Source organism: Delphinapterus leucas, chromosome 2 (assembly GCF_059928025.1).
Source record: "Delphinapterus leucas isolate spDelLeu-1000000601 "Yukka" chromosome 2, BTC_Dleu_Yukka2, whole genome shotgun sequence".
Lineage (NCBI taxonomy): Eukaryota > Metazoa > Chordata > Mammalia > Artiodactyla > Monodontidae > Delphinapterus > Delphinapterus leucas.
Window position 1 is genome coordinate 135,792,304 of NC_143130.1, and position 20,066 is coordinate 135,812,369.

A 20,066-nucleotide genomic window follows, 5' to 3' on the forward strand; every position below is an offset into this window, starting at 1 on the left:
AGACAGTCTGTTCAACAAATGTGCTGGGAAAACTGGACAGCTACATACAAAAGAATGAAGTTGGACCCTTACCTTACATCATATGCAAAAATTAACTAAAAATGGATTAAAAACCTAAACCTAAGAACTGAAACTATAAAATTCCCAGGAGAAAACAGAGGCGGAAACTTCATGACATTGGAATGGGCAATGATTTCTTGGATATGACACCAAAAGTATAGGCAAAAAGACAAATGGGACTACACCAAACCTAAAAACTTCTGTGCAGCAAAGGAAACAATCAACATAGTAAAAAGGAAACCTACAAAATTGGAGAAAATATTTGCAAACTATTTATCTGATAAGGGATTAATATATAAAGAACTCCTACAACTCAACAACAAAAACGTCATATAACCTGATTTATAAAAAGTACTTGAATAGACATTTCTCCAAAGAAGATACACAAATAGTCATATGCACATGAAAAGATGCTGAACATCACTAATCATCAGGGAAATGCAAATCAAAACCACAGTGAAATACTACTTCACACCCATTCCGATGGCCATCACAAAACTGGAAAATAACAAGTTTTGGCAAGAAGGTGGAGAAATTGGAACTCTCGTGCATTGTTGGTGGGAATGTAAAATGGTACAGCAGCTATGGAAAACAGTATGGCGTTACCTCAAAAAAATTTTAAAGAATTACTATATGATCTAGCAATTCCACTTCTGGGGTATATATCCAAAATAATTGAAAACAGGATATTGAGATATTTGCATAGTTATGTTCATTGCAGTATTATTCACAATAGCCAAGAGGTGGAGACAATCTAAATGTGCATCGGCAAATGAATGGATAAAGAAAATATAGTATATATGTATATAGTGGAATATTATTCAATTTTTAAAAAGAAGGAAATTCTTAAAAAAAAAAAAAAAGGAAATCCTTATACTACAAAATGGATGACTCTTGAGGACATTATGCTAACTGAAACAAACCTGTCACAAAAAAGACAAATACTGCTAATTCTACTTATATGAGGAATCTGAAGCCAACTCTTAGAAAGTAGAATAACAGTTACCAGGGTCTGGAGGAGGGAAAAAATGGGGGAGTTGTTCAATGGGTAGAGGGTTTCAATTTTGCAACATGAAAAATTCTAGAGATCTATTGTACAATGTGCATATAGTTACTACTGTACCATACACTTAAAAATGGTTAAGATGGTAAATTTTATGTGTTTTTAACCACAGTTTAAAAAACCCAGATCAAGCAATTGCAGTGTATAGACCTCATCTGTACTTTGATTCAAATAACTATTTTTAAAAATTATGGGACAATAGAGAAAAATTGAATGTCAACTGAATATTTTATATTAAAGCATTGTTTTGTGTGATAATGAATGGTATTTGGGTTATGTGATTCCTCTTCTTTTAGTTAATTAATTAATTAATTAAAATATTTATTTATTTATTTAGGCTGCTCCGGGTCTTAGTTATGCCACACGGGATCTTCATTGCGGCACGTGGGACCTTTTAGTTGTGGTGTGCAGGCTTCTTAGTTGCAGCATGCAAATTCTTAGTTGTGGCATGCATGCGGGATCTAGTTCCCAACCAGGAATCAAACCCGGGCCCCCTGCATTGGGAGCACGGGGTCTTACCCACTGAAACACCAGGGAAGCCTCTCCTCTTTTTTTAGTTAATCTGAAATATTTATGCGTGAAAGGATGTCTGTGATTTGTTTTGAAATCCAGATGGAGGAATCATGATGACCATGAGTTGAGACTTACTGAAGCTGGATGATGGGTACGCGAGGCTCATGTACTCATGTACTGTCTACTGTTGTACGTTTTTCCCATAATAAAGACTAAAACACAAAGCAAGTGCCCCTGGAAGGGTTGGGGCTGTCAGGCATTTACACTGTGCCCTTGAGCTCATCTACTGAGACGTTCCTCTTCACCATCAGCAGGACCAGGCCCATCATGGTGAATCTTGGTGTTCTGTGTTGATGGACCACCTTCTCTAAAACCTTTGGTGTCTGCAACTGCTTTTCCATTAAGTGATAAAACAAGGAACTCACCCAATTTAATCTTTAAAAAAATTTTTTTTATTGTAGTTGATTTACAATATTGTGTTAGTTTCAGGTGTACAGCAAAGTGATCCATATATATATATTTCAGATTCTTTTCCATTATAGTTTATTACAAGATATTGAATATAGTTCCCTGTGCTATACAGTAAGTCCTTGTTATTTTATATATAGTAGTGTGTATATGTTAATCCTAAACTCCTAATTTATCTCTCCCTCCTCCTTTCCCATTTGGTAACCATAAGTTGGTTTTCTATGTCTGTGAGTCTATTTCTGTTTTGTAAATAAGTTCATCTGTATCATTTTTTTTAGATTCCACGTATAAGTGATATATATTTGTCTTTGTCTGACTTACTTCACTTTGTATAATAATCTCTACGTCCATTCATGTTGTTGCAAATGGCATCATCTCATTCTTTTTTATGGCTTAGTAATATTCATATATATATATATACCACATCTTCTTTATCCATTCATCTGTCCATGGACATTTAGGTTGTTTCCATGTCTTGGCTATTGTAAATAGTGCTGCTATGAACATAGGAGTGCATGTATCTTTTTGAATTAGAGTTTTCATATTTTCTGGATATATATGCCCAGAAGTGTGATTGCTGGATTACATGGTAACTCTATTTTTATTTTTTGAGGAACTTCCATATTGTTCTCCATAGTGGTTACACCAATTTACATTGCCACCAACAGTGTAAGAGGCCCCTTTTCCCCACACCCTCTCCAGAATTTATCATTTGCAGATTTTTGATGATGGCCATTCTGACTGGTGTGAGGTGATACCTCATTGCGGTTTTGATTTGCATTTTTCTAATAATTATCGATATTGAGCATCTTTTCATATGTCTGTTGGCCATCTGTATGTCTTTTGGAAAAATGTCTATTTAGGTCTTCTGCCCAGTTTTTTATTTTTTTGATATTGAGCTGTATGAGCTGCTTGTATATTTTAGAAATTAATCCCTTTTCAGTTGCATGGTTTGCAAGTATTTTCTCCCATTCCATAGGTTGTCTTTTCATGTTGTTTATAGTTTCCTTTGCCGTGCAAAAGCTTTTAAGTTAATTAGGTCCCATTTGTTCATTTTTGCTTTTACTTCTATTACTCTAGGAGACAGATCCAAAAAAATATGCTGCGATTTATGTCAAAGAGTGTTCTGCCTATGTTTTCCTCTAGGAGTTTTATAGTATCCAGTCTTACATTTAGGTCTTTAATCCATTTTGAGTTTATTTTTGTGTATGGTGTTACAGAATGGTCTAATTTCATTCTTTTACATGTAGCTGTCCAGTCTTCCCAGCACCACTTATTGAACAGATTGTCTTTTCTCTACTGTATATTCTTGCCTCCTTTGTCATAAATTAATTGAACATGAGTGCATGGGTTTATTTCTGGGCTCTCTATTCTGTTCCACTGATCTATTTCTGTTTTTGTGCCAGTAACATACTGTTTTGATTACTGTAGCTTAGTCCAAAGTCAGGGAGTGTGATTTCTCCAGCTCTGTTCTTCTTTCAGCCAATTCAATCTTTAGTGAAAAAACTCAGGAGCAGCAACTTGGGCTTATTGAGCAGCTCATTGTTTTATTGACACGTGTGAGTTGTGGTTTCAGGAATGTTTTAGGAATTCCCTGGTGGTCCAGTGGCTAGGACTCTGCACTTTCACTGCTGAAAGCATGGGTTCGATCCCTGGTTGAGGAACTAAGATCCCACAAGCTGTGTGGTGGGGCAAAAAAAAAAAAAAAAAAAAAAAAAAAAGGAATGTTTCTTGCATTCCTAGTTTAGGTGATTAGGTTCACTACCTACAGGCTACGGGGTCCTTCAAAGAGCAGCAGGCCACTCCACTGGCCCCAGCACCCGGACAGGCTGACAATCAGTGACGGCTGGGGCCTCTGCCTAGGTGGAGCAGGGAATGGGAAGTCCACCCAATAGAGGGAATGATGTGGTCACCAGGTATGGACAGAAAAGAGGCAGCAAAACCTTTGCTCCTACTTGGAAGTTTTGCCCAGGCAGGCTCTTCCCTATAAAAGGGAGGGAAACTCTTCCACTCCCTGCATTGCCCAGCTCCCTGCCCCAGCCAGCTCTTCCCTCCTCAGCTGCTCCCACACAGAAAGCAGTGGAGTTCTCAGGAGCTGCAGTTATGCAAAGTTAGGCTTAGAACAAGGACATGTGGGCCATTCAGATTCCTTACTCTTAACCCAGATCTGTCCTTCCCATTACTGCAATAGGATGAGGACAGTAATACCCAAACTGAATACCAAAGGGAAACAGAGAGCCTGGGGTAAATTTATGTCTGGGATTTATATTCTAATAGCTTGATGGCTGAGAGAAGCCCTTATGAAGGGTATCTTTGCTGAAACAGAATGCAGTAAAAATAATTGAATTTATTGATTTATCTATAGCAGTGGTTCAAAAAGAAACTACTTTCACAAGAACAGTCATAACACTTTAATAATTTGAATAAAACCAACTTCAGGAACAATATACATACAATTTGAACAATTAAACTGAACAGTGTATTTAAATGCATCGAATTCTTAAAAATCCCCCAAATGAGTTCAAGCCCACGGATATGAAAAAGTAATTTTGAAGTACTACAGACCAGAGTAAAACAGACAAGGTAATTACTTTGCATTTATCAATACTCTAGACCAATACTGTGGATACTGTAGACCTTTATGAGAACACTTCTAAGGAATGTTAGAATAAACAGTCATTAAAAAGGAATACAATTGATCTCAGAAAGATGAATTAACAGCTAACAATTTCTTTGGTCCTCCAAGTCACAGGTGTAAAAACTTTAAAATACCAAACGTGAGCTGAATGTTTAATTCTATCTCTAAATGTTAAGCAGGATAATGTTTATATCAGGTTAGATTTTAAAAGGAACTCAGAATCAACCGCCACTCTACTTTAGAAACTCCAAGTGAAAAATATATATATATAGGAACTAGAAGTAGGGAAGATTTAAAATTAAAAAAACAAACAAACAAAAAAAGTGCCATCTGGCCCTAGCATAAGCCAAATGGCATCAGAGTGGCAGAGACAGGACTACCAGAGTTACAGCAAGCATTGTAGTTGATCCTTGTTGGTAACAGGATAAATTTGAAGAGCACAGTGTCAACCAAATAAGAGACTTCTCCATGGAATAACTGTGTTTGTTTTTGCAGAGAGCTGGGGTTTTTTTCGTTTGTTTGTTTTAATTTGGCCCACACTGCCCCAGTGGAGGAAATTTTAAGATAATCATTAATAAGGCAGCAGCTTCCTGGGCTAAAAGACCTATCCCACTTAAACAGTTACACAGAAGACAAGATCCACGTGGATCACAAGGGAAACCAGAACACTGGCTTCCAGTAGCTTCCAATCACTCCAGATAATGACGGTGCATTTTTACAGACACCAACAATACAGCTTTCATTAGACATGGGACATAGTTCAAAGCAGTCCACAGTGCAATTCTGCATTCTCTCATATTCACGGAAGCTATGGTTCTGCAGACCTGAAAATGATGGACACTTTCAAAAGTTTCTGTAAATACTTAGAAAAATATTTGATAAGTTAAAAAAAAAAAGTTTTGAGGCATCTACAAGGAACTCACAAAGTAAGCTCCCAAGAAACGTATAAAGGTAGAACTGTGAGAGCTAGTTATTTGCAAGGTCAGTACTAAGTCTTATAAAATAATGGCTTTTAAAAAAAAGGCAAAGGTATCTACACTCTAAATGGTGTGATATTCTCATCAAGGCACAGAGAGTTAAATGTCTAAATCCCTGTATATTGACATGAGAATACACTCGTAAACAACTCCAGGAACTAATTCCCTGTACTTGAATTTTAAAAAGAATAGAAGGTAGAAATTGCTTTTTTAACTCACAGTGAAATTAAAAAACATAGATATTCCACCACCTTCCCTTGGTGACATATGTTACAACTGGATAGTTAAAAAATAAATATATAAAAAATAAAGTATCACTGGCAGTTAAATAAACATGATTAAAATGGAGCTGTTGGACTTTGAATTTGCAGAGCAATGCCGCACAGTGTACATAAATTATTTTAAGCACTACGCCATTTTTGTTTGGGGAGGATAAAATAAATATATTGGTCATAGTTTTCTCCCATTCCCAACACACCCGTGCTTCTGAATCAAATTACCATACTCTGAACAAAACACATGAATTCTTCTCCCTTCCCAGCACCCTCAGGTTACCTGAAAGGCAGTGGTTTTATGCAAGTAACTTACACTATTGGCAGTTGGCTTGAATGTTGCCACTAAAAGGTGGCAAGAAGAAAGTAGATTAATTACCCCTTTGTTAATTATCTTTATTTGACTTGCTTTAAATAATTATTAAATACAATTCGTGACAAGGGATAAGCAACAACTGGAAATGGAATGTACAAACAATTAAGACCAAATGATGCTACTAGCTGCACAAGCTGTAAACCATGTGGCACGTGCTGAGGCTCAGCTCTTAATGAGAGTCAGAAACTCTTCCCGGGTCTTCGGGTCCTCGCGGAACACCCCCAGCATCGTGCTGGTCACGGTTCTGCTGTTCATTTTCTGTACCCCTCGCATTACCATACACATGTGTCTACAAAACAAGGCAACAAATGTGGCTTCAAGGAGTAGACAGTTGCTGGTTTGGTTTTTAAAATAAAAGCAGCCCGAAAGATTAAATCTGATTCAACTGAGTTCACAGTTACCAAGTATATCAAAATGTCGCTTCTTAGACAAATTTGGTCTAAAACCTTTTTTTTTTTTTTTAAGTTCCTAAGCCTTACAGCTCTTATTCTTATCAGTGGTTGAGTCCTTAAGGCATCCAGTCGGAGGGGGAAAAATAGGATTTTCTTCCTGGGTGAAACTAATACAAAGTGTCTACAGAGATACACAACTTCTAGATAAAAAGAAATTCAGGATTCTCACCTGATCCATCTTCAGGACCGAGACAGCACTAAGCTAGCTTAGGTGTTCCGAGAAATACTGAGGCACGGTGGTCTCACCAGGCAGAATCCAGAGAACAGTGACCACAGTGGGTGAAGCTGGATGGCACCCACAGTGCACAGTTCACGCCATGACAAAAGGATGGGTGAAAACTGCCCACAAGATGTTCGCAATTCTCATAATTCATTCTAACTTAAAGAAGTGTCTTCAGTTGCCCTTTGTACCTATTCTTAAGTACAACTCTATTTTTCAAATGTGTCGCAAAATATTGGGAAAACTCTGCTCTTAGCAACAAAGAGCTAAAGAAGAAATCAAGAGAAGACTGATTTGCACTGTTGTGCAAATTCACTACACCTAAGTCTATGACTCTCTACACCTCCAGCCCAAAACACCACTGGGACATTATTAAAAGCAAACATGGACTTACGTCGCTTCAACCACTACCCCCACTCCAGCAGGTCGCAAGGCCTCTGTGATTGCTACAGCAATTTGTTTCGTAAGGCGCTCTTGAACTGTGGATGTGACAAGGAGCTCAGTTTAAGAGTCTGACACGAACAGAGACCTGGAAGCTTTTGTTGTCTCTAGAATACTTGAAATCTTAAAAAGCAAGACTTTGGTGAGGTTTAAGAGCCAAGACACACCACCTTTTACCAGTTTGCTTGCTCTGCTGTCTGGGCCACAGGATGCCCCTGTTCAGTCCCCTCACCTGCAGTACAGGTGCCAAGGGGAACTAAGGAACCCCCAGTGCCCACCAGCACCACTGGAGGGAACAGATCAGAATGACGACTGTCTCTTTAGGTGTGCAGAAAGACTGACCAGATATTGATAACAAGCACCCCCGTGGAGGCAGAGTAAAGTAAATGAATAAATAGCTTGAAGCAGGGTTAACAAAGGACCTACAGTCCAATTATTGAATTGTACTTAGAGCAATGTTGAAAATCAACGATTTAACCTAAATAACGTAGTTCCTGTGCTGAATAAACAACATCTTTGAAAACATTAAGTGTTCAGCACTGCCTCTATTTGAAAACCGACAAAATCCCCAAATACCAGAACAGGAACTGGTTAAATCAAGCCACAGCGTAGCTGTACAATGGAATGCTGAACAGCCAACAAAATGCATGAGATGGTTACATGTATGTGAAAAAATGTTTAAGATTTGGTAAGTGAAAAAGTAGGGGGAAAAGAAGGTGACACCAATTTTCAAATACTATAATAAAAGTAGATTGATTTTTTAAATGTTGGTATATGCAATAAAATGTGAAGGAATGTGCAAATACAATGATTTGTTCTGGAGACTTGAAACACGGCAGACTTTCTGTTTTATATTCCTATAAAGTTTTCTTTTTTTTTTTTTTTGGTCACACCACACGGCTTGGGGGAATCTTAGTTCCCTGAACAGGTATTGAACCCTGGCCACCGCAGCGAATGCACCGAGTCCTAACCACTGGACCGCCAGGGAATTCCCTTGATTTTTATAAGCCATATGTATTACACTTGTAATAAGAACAAAAAATACTTTTTCCTTAATAAAAAATGTTTTTCTGTAAATAAAGTAGTTTCAAAGTTTACCTTGTAATCTTCTACTATAGATTTCTACAATCCTAGAAAAGAAAGAATTGTTTTAGTTAATTATAAATTGTTTGAAGTGAAATTGGCAAGGCTTCCCCATAAGTCTAAAGAATAATTGCTTTATTGAAGTAATTGTAGGGTCTGGGCAGGAGATAAATGCTTATAGGAGGAGGATAGAAAGATACAAAAACTACAAGGAAATGAGAAGAGGGAGGGTCTAAAGGAGACCACCAACCATGACACAGTGGTACTTCCGTAAGTCCCCAAAGACAGAGAGAATTAAGTGTAACATTCACTTAGGAAAAACAACAATTAGAGGTGAGTAATTTTCAAGCTCCCATGTCATCAATTTTAGGTCACATCTCACATGTTCTAATTAGGTCACATCTCACATGTTTAATAAGAGCTTAAAGCTCAAGTTAAAAATAAAGACTATTTGTCAATTAATAGCAGACAAATATCAACTATGTACCAACTAAACCTATTAGGATAATCAGATGAGAGCTAAACAGACCTCTTCAGACATCTCTTTATAATATAGGTCTACATAAGCACTCAGTAGGATTAACCACCCCCTCCAAATAAAAGCCCCTGATCTTAGCTCATAACACAATCTGTCAAGTGATGAATTTCCCCTTTCAACATCTTTTACTCTGGCTGTAAAATGGCTACAGAATTACACATTTGAGGATTGCAATTCACGTGAAGGGTCTTTTCTTTAAAATTTAGCATTTTAGTCATGAATTTGGACTCAATTTAAGGATCAGCTTACCTATGAGGTATGTTATGGCCCTTTCCCCCACTGTGCCACTCAGACAGAACTGATGACTTGCTTCTTTATACCTCCAACAGCCAATGAAGTCAGTCACAGGTGGGCTGCCTACCCTAACAGGAATGCCTCTAACATTTCACTGCCAGCCCGGGTGCCTGCCTGTTGCTGGCGACTGTGCCAGACGAGGGTCATTCGTTATTGAGTGCCTACTGTGTATATGATTATGTGGTGAACAGGGCCCCTATGCTCAGAGTTTATCATTTCTTATTCCTAGTTTGTTTTTCTTTTTCAAGTAAAGAATAGGTGTCGGATTTCTGTCTTCTAAGCATTAAAGATAATCACATAGTGTATGAAGGCCATTCAAGATGGCTGCTGTCTTGCTCTCTCTACATCCCCTGCTTGATGAGTCCCTGCTTCACTCACATGACTATCCAATCCTCTTCATTATAGGGCTTAATCAGTAACTGCCTCCATGCTTGCCCCCTGCCCCAGCCGCTGGTTTCCCTCGTAACTGATGAACCAACCTGATGTCAATTCCCCCTATAAATGGTAGCCTCCTTCTCCCCCGGGTAGTGACGGTTGTTGCCGCGCACGGTGAGGTGTTGCTCCAGGACCTGGCTTTGGACTAGTAAGATCCTTTTCTCCACTAAACCGCTGATGTCTCTGTCACTGTTTCGGGGCTCGTTCTCCAGTCTTGAGGCTGGGCTATCGATCATAAGGCTTGCAGGCCTTCGAGGCGCAGCCCAATAATTGCTGAGCCAGCCAGGAGGCCGAGGAAACTCCCGTGAATGCAGAGATGTCGGGAAATACGGGTGAGGAACGGAAAGGTGGGGGGGGGCGGGAATCGCGAGGTGGCTGTCCACTAGCCACGTGGGGCCCTGTGGCAGCTGACTGCCATGAGAGATGCCTTCTTCTTCCATTACGCTGATGATAGCCTGTTATCCTCAGAGTCTCTTTCCAATTTAAAAGTAGCAGCCCCGGGCTTCCGTGGTGGCGCAGTGGTTGAGAGTCCGCCTGCCGATGCAGAGGACACGGGTTCGTGTCCCAGTCTGGGAAGATCCCACATGCCGCAGAGCGGCTGGGCCCGTGAGCCATGGCCGCTGAGCCTGCGCGTCCGGAGCCTGTGCTCCGCAACGGGAGAGGCCGCAACAGTGAGAGGCCCGCATACCACAAAAAAAAAAAAAAAAAAAAAGTACCAGCCCCACACTCATAGCTCATCTGACTGCACTGGGCTGGCTGGTGAACACAGACAAAACTCAAGGACCTGGAATATCTAGAATATATAAGCATACCCCAACTCACCATCCCTAAACAATTACAGACACAGGCTTTAGGGATACTAACTCAGGGGCAGGCTTGTGAGTTGGACGTGGCCAGTTACCTGGGAGGATTTGGTTGGGGTCTGTGGCAACGGCAAACTAATACGAGTACCCATGGGCTTCTGGTCCCAGCTGTGGAAGGGGGCGGAGCAACCATATAGTGTCATGGAACAACAGCCATACGCAGTCTACAGTGCATTACAGTAGGTGGAAGACGCTACAAAAGGCCTACCCGAGTCATCGAGCAATGCACAAAACCGTGATTTGGGGTCTAGAACAGCTGCTTGTGACATACAGGACCCTCGTGGACATCGACAGTGACCAAGGAATCCACTTTGCCAGCTACGAAGTTCAGGAATGGGCTGATAGAAATGACACACTGGCATTTTCACCTGCCCTACAATCTCACTGCTGCCGGCTAATTGAAAGGCTGAATGGACTACTTAACAACTGAGATGGGAAACCAGCTCTCTCAATGCATGGGCCAGGAGGCTAACTCAAGCCCTACAAACTATAACTGAACATCCCAGGATCAGCGGTCCCAGTGTCTACGTCATTTTCACCCAGAGGTAACTAGTCAACACCATCTGAGTTCAGCTGTTGACCACAGAAGGACAATAACTTGCTTTTGCCCTTATCATAGGATCTAACCCCAAGGCGAACACATTATAAAATGACCCTGGAACTGACAGTAAGTCCCAAGTGGTTTGGGTTTGCCGCCCCATTGGGGAATAGGATTAGAAAGGGACTTAGCGATTTCACCTGTCTCCTACCCAGCCCCACCGAAGACTGCTGAGGTAATCAATCTGGGCCCCTACTGGAGAAAGGCGGCGTTATATTAACCCTGTGGTCGGTTGTTACAGCACCCCTCCAATACTAGGCATGGCTGTGGGGACTGAGGGTGGACACTGTGATGTGGTCCTGCAGGCCAGGACAAAACCCGCGTTATCCCAGGATGCTATTACTGCTTATGTTTTGCTTAATGGTCATGACCTCCCCTGTATTGTGCCTGTTAAACATCTTATATATTTCATCCCTTGCCTGAGGGGAGGGAATCTGTTCCAGGGCTGGGTGGCAACAGTGGGCTCGCCGCAAAATGAGTCTGATTGCTGGGTCTATGGTGAGATGCCGTTGTCCTCCTCCTCTGGACTTCCATGGTAAATGGACCTGCTAAGCGCCTTGCTTTCTCTTGCTACTCTTTAGCTGCTGCTGTCTGTACTGCATTTGTGGTATCTGGTTGCAAGTGCCCCTCGACATACCTGACCCCAGGGACACTGCGTAAGAGGGGTGGACCAAGATTGTAAGGGTCATGCAGGGTATGTAAGGGTAGAGGGTATGGTCAGGCCATTCAAGATGGCTGTCCTCTTGCTTGATCAGTCCCTGCTTCACTCACATGACTATCCAATCCTCCTAGTTATAGGGCTTCATCAGTTACCGCCTTTGTGCTTGCCCCCTGCCCTAGCCGCTAGTTTCCCTGGTAACTCATGAGCCAAGCTGACATCAATTTCCCCTGTAAGTGGTAGCCTTCTACCCCGAGTAGAGAAGGTTGTTGCCGAGCACAGTGAGGTGTCGCTCCAGGACCTTTCTTCGGACTAGGAACCCTCTGTCCACTAAGCTGTTGATGTTTCTAGGTTCTTTCTTCAGTTTTGAGGCTGGGCAACTACAGGGCTTGCAGGCCTGTAAGGTGCAGCCCAACATACAGCTTCACCGAATTAAAAAAAAAAAAACACTTTATTTTGCCCTCATCTGTCAACTTGCTGAGAGGTAATTATTGGGAAAAGAATTCTAGTTTGACACCGACATTTATCTGCCTTTCAATACTGCCATAGGCAAATCAACGGTCAGTCTAGTTGCTGTTACCTTGTAGGTAACACTTTTCTGTGTGGCTGCTTTTATGGTATTTGAGTATGTGCACTCTTGCCTATGTTGTGTCTAGATGAGGGTTTAATTTCATTTTTCCTATTTGGCATCCATTAGGCTTCCTGAATCTGAAGACTGATAGGCTGCATATGCTCTAGAAGCGTCTCAGCTGTTAACTTCTCTAATACTACACCTACCCCATTGCCTCTAACCCCCAGGAATTTCAATGAACGGCATATTATACCTTCTTATTCTTCCATGTCTTACACCCTCATTCATACTTCCCACCTGTCTGTGTTGTATTCCATGTAGTTTCTTCAGACCTTTCTTTGGGTTAACTCATTTTCAGCTGTGCCAAATCTGTTTGATGTGAGTGTACTGGACTTCGGATTCCATTACCACATCTCTTTTTCCTACAAGTTATATTTGGTTCCTTTTCCAATCTGTCTAGTTAATCCTGAAAGTTTCTTGCCCCTTTGTCAAACTTTCAGTACTCTTTTTTTAAAAAATTTTTTTAGGAGTTTATTAACTTATTGATTTTTGCTGTGTTGGGTCTTCGTTTCTGTGCCAGGGCTATCTCTAGTTGTGGCAAGTGGGGGCCACTCTTCATCACGGTGCGCAGGCCTCTCACTATCGCGGCCTCTCTTGTTGCGGAGCACAGGCTCCAGATGCGCAGGCTCAGTAGTTGTGGCTCACAGGCCTAGCTGCTCCGTGACATGTGGGATCCTCCCAGACCAGGGCTCGAACCCGTGTCCCCTGCATTAGCAGGCAGATTCTCAACCACTGCGCCACCAGGGAAGCCCCCTCAGTACTCTTATTTTTCTAGCACACTTGTATATTCTGTATCTGATAACTCTGGTATCTGCCCTATTTGACCAATTGTTTTAAGCTGAATCTGGTTCATGGTGACTTTCCTTTACTTTCAGTGAATACATGCTCTTAGGAACATTTGTCGGAATTCTTTGAAGCCTGGATAAAAGTATCCAAACATGCACTTGTTTCTGCTAGGTGCTAGAAGGCTACCTCCTTAGTGACATCTTAAATAATTGCCTTGGGTTTTTTGAGGACCACACAGGTAATCTGAATTCTGACCCACACCTAAGTGACTATGTGCCTAGGGGTGGTTCTTCCTGCTCTCCCCAGAATATTTAGGGGAAAATAGGGAGGACAAAACCCTGATTTTGGCCCCAGTGCTGGGTAATTCCTGTGGATTCTTACAATAACTGCTTCATATTTCCGCCAATGTGTGAAATGTTAATACACATTATATCTTAGTATGCTACACCAAGATATCATTACAATCTAGTTTACCATACTCTTGGAATCAGTAGTTCTCAAATTTTAATGTAACCTATTTTTGTATTCTTGAAGTAAAGCTCCTTGGACGATGAAGACAGTACTTGTAGCCTACTGAAGTAGGTTTTTTGATATTTAGGATTTTTATGACTACTCATAATTGAGGGTAGTCTATAATTAACAGCTTTATCAGGCTTTGTTATCAGGGACAGACAGCTTCATCTAATTAATTGTATAGCTTTTCAGGTTTTTCCAGGCTCTTGAATTACTTACACAACATGAAAACTAGTGGTTACTTAGAAGTTTGAAAGAATGCCTAGTAAATTGACTGGGTCCAGCCCCTTCCCCTCCACTGCTCTCCCAACATTAATTTTACTTTTTCTAATGGTTACTAGCTGATCCAGGTTTTCTAATGCTTGCTTCATTCCTGTCCATCTTTTTCCTTAACCTGTTTTTTAAAGTTTTTAAACCATATTCTTAGTTACATAACCCCTCATTTCTAAATAGAATTATTCTCTCAGACTTATAAGCAACTTATAGATTTTCACACTTTAAGCTCGTCACCACTGAGTAAGATGTTAGCTGTGGGCTTGTCATATATAGCCTTTATTACACAGGCAATGAGGTAGGTTGTCTTTCTGAGTTTTTATCATGAATGGATATTGAATTTTGTCAAATGCTTTTCTACATCTAATGAGAGATGATTTTATCATTCATTTTGTTCGTATGGTGTATCACATTGATTGGTTTGCAAATGTTGAACCATCCTTGCACCCCTGGAATAAATCCCACTCGATCATAGTGTGTGATCCTCTTAATGAATTACTGATTTCAGTTTGCTAATATATTGTGGATTTTTGCATCTATATTAATCAGGGGTATTGGCTTGTAATTTTCTTCTTGTAGTGGCCTTGTCTGGTTTGGTATCAGGATAATGTCTTGAACAGAGTTTGGAAGGGTTCCTCTTAAATCTTTTGGAAGAGTTTGGGGAGGGTTGGTGTTAGTTCCAAAGAATGGCTTTGCAGTAAAGACTGTATATAATTTATATAGTGTTAGCATCATGATTTTTTATCATGTCTAAGGAATTTAAAAAATTTTTGACCTCTAAATAGTTGGGTTTTTAATCTTGAATTTCTAGTTTTCTTGTTACACAACAGCCTTTTCAATTTTTTTAAGTTTAAGCTTACCTTTTGGCCAAAATTCTATTACTCTGCTGTGTATATCTTTTTTGTCCACTTCATAGACTGAGAGGTAATTAGTGTCCCTACTCCTTTCAGGTTTGTCAGTTTCTCTATGCATTTTAGCCAGTTCATGTTTTGTTTTGAACCCATTTGATGAAGATTCATGACCACTTTTATTATACAACCTTCTCAAAATAAGAGAACTCACTTTATCCCCTTTGATAAATTTTGCCTTGATTTTTATTAACATTTTACTATTTTAAAAGGGGGACATGGTTGGATACTAGATTTAACCCAGTGGACAGCTTATTTAAATAGCCTACTTACTGGTCTTATAACATCTGTGCTCGATCCTCTGTTTTCTCTTGCATTATTATGCTTTCTCTCCTCTTCCTCCTCTGGCAACTGGGAAAGTAATCTGGTGATACTTTTGCAGGAAGAACCCATGGATGGTATAATTTAACCCTTGCAAACCTTCGAAGTGTTTCTGATGCCTTCACATAACTTGACAAGCTAGACTTGACACTGGGCTGCAAATTCTCAAGTGTGGCTAGAGCAAAAAGTGAAAGAAGAGCAAGAATACAGCCAGATCACAGTGGGACTTGTCAGCTAAGGTAAGAAGCCTGAACTTTATTAATGCTGCCCCTTCGCAGCTCCATAGCTTTTGTCAAATCCACACTTGCGAAAGAACATCCTAGCAGCATATGAGAGCAGATTTAGGGATCCTAAGAGATGAGAGGACAGGAGTTAGGAGTTTAACACATGACCCAGGAGGAACATGAAGGCCCAGAGAGTGGCAGCGAGGATAGCAAGAAGGCAGCGTGGTGATGATGTGAGGGAAGTGGAGGTGTTACAGGGGTTCAGTGAGCATACAACAGCCATGGATGGATTCCCCCTTACTCCTTGCCCCAAAATACATTTCCAGATGAAGCAAAGATCTAAATATAAAAATAAAGCCATAAAAATAACCCCAAAATACATGAGTTTATGGTTACATAGGTTTTAAACTTCATGAAAAATACTACTAGAAAACAGACAAATGACAAGCCTGGACAAATTATTTGCAGCTTTAATATTCAGAAAGCTCATACAGATCAGTAATAAAAAGACAACCCAATGGAAAAATTAGCAAAGACTAAGAGCAGGAAGTTCCTGAAAAAAATCAGCCTCACCCGATTAAATGCAAATTAAAACAACAGGTACCATTTTTTACTTACCTGTTTGGGTTTCACACTCTTCAATGTTTGCCAGTGTTGGCAAAAGGGTAGAGAAACACACACCTTTAATCTATTATTAGAGTATAGTTCAGTATGATCTTTTCTGGAGAGCAATTTGGTAATATCAAAAAGTTAGCTACCCTTAACCCAGCAAATCCGACTCCAATCTTACAGACTCAGAGTAAGGAAACAGATAAGGACGTGTTCACCAAAGTTCTTCTTTTTCCCATTTTTGACAGTAGTCTCAAACTGTAGGCTATACTTATATCAAGGACTGGTTAAATGAGTTATATTAAAGAAATACTATGTAGCCATTAAAAGGAACTTTTTTAGACTAAAAGACGTCCAAGGAATTTCAAGGTACTTTAAGTTTTTTAAAAAAAGTAGTATAGAATATAGGATATGATCCCCTTTCACCTTGTTTAGCTAGTAGTTTTAAGGCTACATGTTTGTGTTTGCACTGAAATCTTCCAGAAGGATAGTGAAAGATCTCTAGTGGGGAATGGAAATAGGAAAGAAAAGTTTTCCCTCTACTCACTCACTTGTATTTAAGTTTAACTGGTATGTTACTTTTATAGCATAGAGAAACAAGAAAATGTTCCCTTTGTAATCTAATGTTCCCATTGTGATCTAATCTACCCTTGTTCACTATCTCCCAGTCACCTCTGCCTAAATCTCTTGTATCAATCAACCTGCTCCCCATCCACTGGGAGATGCCTTGCTCCTACCCTCTGATTTGCCTTTGTTTATGCATTAACTATACCTACAGGAATTTCTCTTCTGTTCAGAATTCTGTTCAGCCCTCTACCTCTGGGTCTCCTCAGTCCTGCCTGGCCACAGCCATCTTGGCTTCTCTGAACTCAGACCTCCTAACCAGGCACGTCTGTGGCACCTGCTGCCAAGTACTGTCCACTCTCCTTGAGGGCAGTGGCTCTGTCCTACTTCTCTCTAGCAGCCATGATAACTGGCACATTGTCCTTTCACAGTAGGTGCCCAACAGTTGAACCACGGCTACCTGAGGCACTACAATTCTATGTTCAAGATTTAATTGTGTTCACTCAATTTTCTAATTCAAGAAAATGAATACATGTTCAATGGATTTTCAGCAACAGAAGGAATTTCTATTCAAACTAAATTTACTCTAGAATTCTACTAGAGTTAAACCAGATCAACTCACTTTTGGCATTTTCTTGTTACTTAAAGCTTTACTGTTTGATATTTGACTTCCCTGGCACTGAAAGGTCATTCGTTTAAAGGCAAGCATATAACAAACTTCACATACAAGATTAAAATCAGCAGTGAAGTTTTGCTAAGACATTTAGCCTTATTTATTCCTCTTCATTCCCTAAATATTCCAACTTCTTATAAGGAATAAGCAGTTGGATAATATCTTAGTCTCCTGTTTCATTTAATAGACCCTTTATTCAAAATTTTTACAAAATATCTGAGTTCAGTTCTTTGGTTTACTGCTCCATTTTTTTTTCTTACATTTTAATCCTATTAGTGTAAGGACAAATCCCCATGCTAATAATTAACTCCTTTGTATTGTTCATAAAAGCTTAATTATTGGAGAGCTTTTCCTTTCACTAGGAAAGGAAATAACCAAAGGCTATTCCCTTCTACCCCCAAGTCACCACTTTTTCCAAGATCTCACTAGACTACTCTCGAATCCATTTCTCTAAAGTGTTACCCACGGCCTACACAGTGTGGTCTTCTAGAGAAGACTGCTTACATTAAGACCATGGCCGAGTGTGGTCTGCCAAGCTTTTTATAATATGAAGACTGTCTATGCTACACCTTTCACACGTGGGCAGTCTGATACAGGCAGGAGCAGTGCCAGGATTTCTATATAAGGTGGAGGATTAGCCATCTTGCTGGAAGAGGGGGAACCAGGGGAGTGAGCCTACAGCTGTGTTTGCACAGCAAGCCTGCAGATCTTAGACTATGTATTATAAAACAGTAAGAATAACCAATTATAATAAAGACACTTGTATTTATTGGGAGTAAGTTATTGGAGAGGAGGTTGCTAATAGAAATTATAATAAGGTTGATTACCCCCATCACCACCAATACTATTTTTCAGCCACTGCTTGGCACTGCCATTGGGTACAGATCACTGAAAGGCACCAACATGTTTGCGTTTGTATTAAGAGCCTGACTGCAGTGAAGCAATTATATTTATGATGTAAGAACATCCTTTCATGCTACCAAGTAGTCCTGTCTGGTAGTGAGATTGCCAAGTAGGAATGAAACTAGGGAAACTAGTCAGAAACTAGGGAAGTTAAACTTCTCTCTTCTACCTACTTTCTCCTTAATCCCTAGAAGAAATGAGTAAGAAAGTGGAAGTGAAAACAACGTAAAACAAACAGCTGTGGAGAGCAGGCATCAGATTGCAGGGGCGGTGTTTACAGAGTCCAACACAGAATTGAAAAAGATCTGGACCACCATTTCAGGATTGTCTAAGTGGAGAAGAAGCAGGAACATATCAGAGCCACAGATGTCAGTTAGTCACAAAGGTATGTTTATTCCAATTTTGATATGGTCACTTTCACCTCAGTCAAGTTATCCAAACTTAGCTTGGTTTATTTTTAGAAGGAGGGGGACTCTTGATGGCATTTCATTACCTACTCCTTCATTTTAACTCTCCTTTAACACATACACCTCCCAATATTTCCCCATCACCCACAACTCGCTAACTCTATACAAGGAAACTACACAAAAGGGTATTTAGGTCTAGTCCCCAATATTTTATTGTCCCTATCAGAGATATATGAACACTGACCCTCAATTTGACTTCTAGTTAAACACAGGAGACCATGCTTGTATATATCACCACTCTTTCCTAAAACTCAAAAATGGTAGCAAAGGCCAGAACCCACAGGATAAAGAATGAAAAAAGACTGTAGCAGAAAGAGAAATAGAGAGTTAGTATTGTCTCAGAATAGAGCTGAGGGGGGAAAAAAGCTGAAAAAGCCAAGGAAGGCATGGTCTTGGGTCTGTAGGAGCAACGGAGCCAGACGTGAACCAACTGGCCCTACAGGATGCAGAGATGTGTGGAGGTACCCAAGTGGAAGGCAGGGTTGAGGCCCCCACTTCAAAGAGCAGTGCAGTTAGACCTCTGTGCCGGTTTCCTCTCCCCCACAGTTAGCTAAACCACCCTTAAAGAATGGGGGCTGAACTGAATGCACCCTCAGGTCCTCTCCAGTCAGCGAAGGCTCTACTGAGAGAAGTGTGAGGTAAGGCTTCAAGGATTGTGCAGGAGGGAGGTGGAGAAGGCAGGCAGGCAATAGGGGAGCGAGAAGGAAAGGGCATTTGTGTTTTCAGGTCCTCTTAGTCTGTCTTAGACTATACATATTGTCTATATATTGTCTCTGCAACTATAAAGTAAGTTGGAATGTACCTTCCAAGTTAGATCCACATCGATCAAGAGACAAAGCCTGATAAGATTCTCACCATGTAGGGGCAGGTCCTATAAACCTGTCATCTTATTCACTACACAGTCATACTTACCTAGCAAGTTTGCTGAGGCCAAGAACTTGCTTGTTAGGAAGATAACCGATATGGACCTTCAGAGAAGAGACAGAAATCATGAGCTAAGCGAAAACACAGTACTTCTTTGTGACGAAAGGAAACATAATACAGTATACTTACAGTGTGGTTCAACACAATGAAAACATTTTTAAAACATCTAGAAGCTTTAAGACATAGAAAATGAAGCACTTACATAAGCAGTTAAAAATCACATAAATTAAGTAAAAGGAAAATAAGAATGACTTAATAAAATGACACAGTTGAAGTATAGCTGTGGTATTTCCTGGTGAAGTTAAGCTCTTTATACAATTC

General features: G+C 40.2%; 1 protein-coding gene across 1 annotated transcript in view; it reads right to left on the bottom strand.

Annotated features, from left to right (window-relative positions):
* Positions 1-6,285: 6,285 nt before the first annotated feature.
* GCH1 (GTP cyclohydrolase 1) overlaps positions 6,286-20,066 on the bottom strand; it is a 51,399-nt gene continuing 37,618 nt past the window's right edge. The window contains exons 3-6 of the mRNA XM_022570519.2: positions 19,734-19,789; positions 8,579-8,610; positions 7,434-7,518; positions 6,286-6,656 (exon numbers count right to left, since the gene is read on the bottom strand). Coding sequence (XP_022426227.1) covers positions 6,530-6,656; positions 7,434-7,518; positions 8,579-8,610; positions 19,734-19,789 — 300 coding nt within the window. The 3' untranslated portion in view covers positions 6,286-6,529. The remainder of the gene's footprint in view (positions 6,657-7,433; positions 7,519-8,578; positions 8,611-19,733; positions 19,790-20,066) is intronic.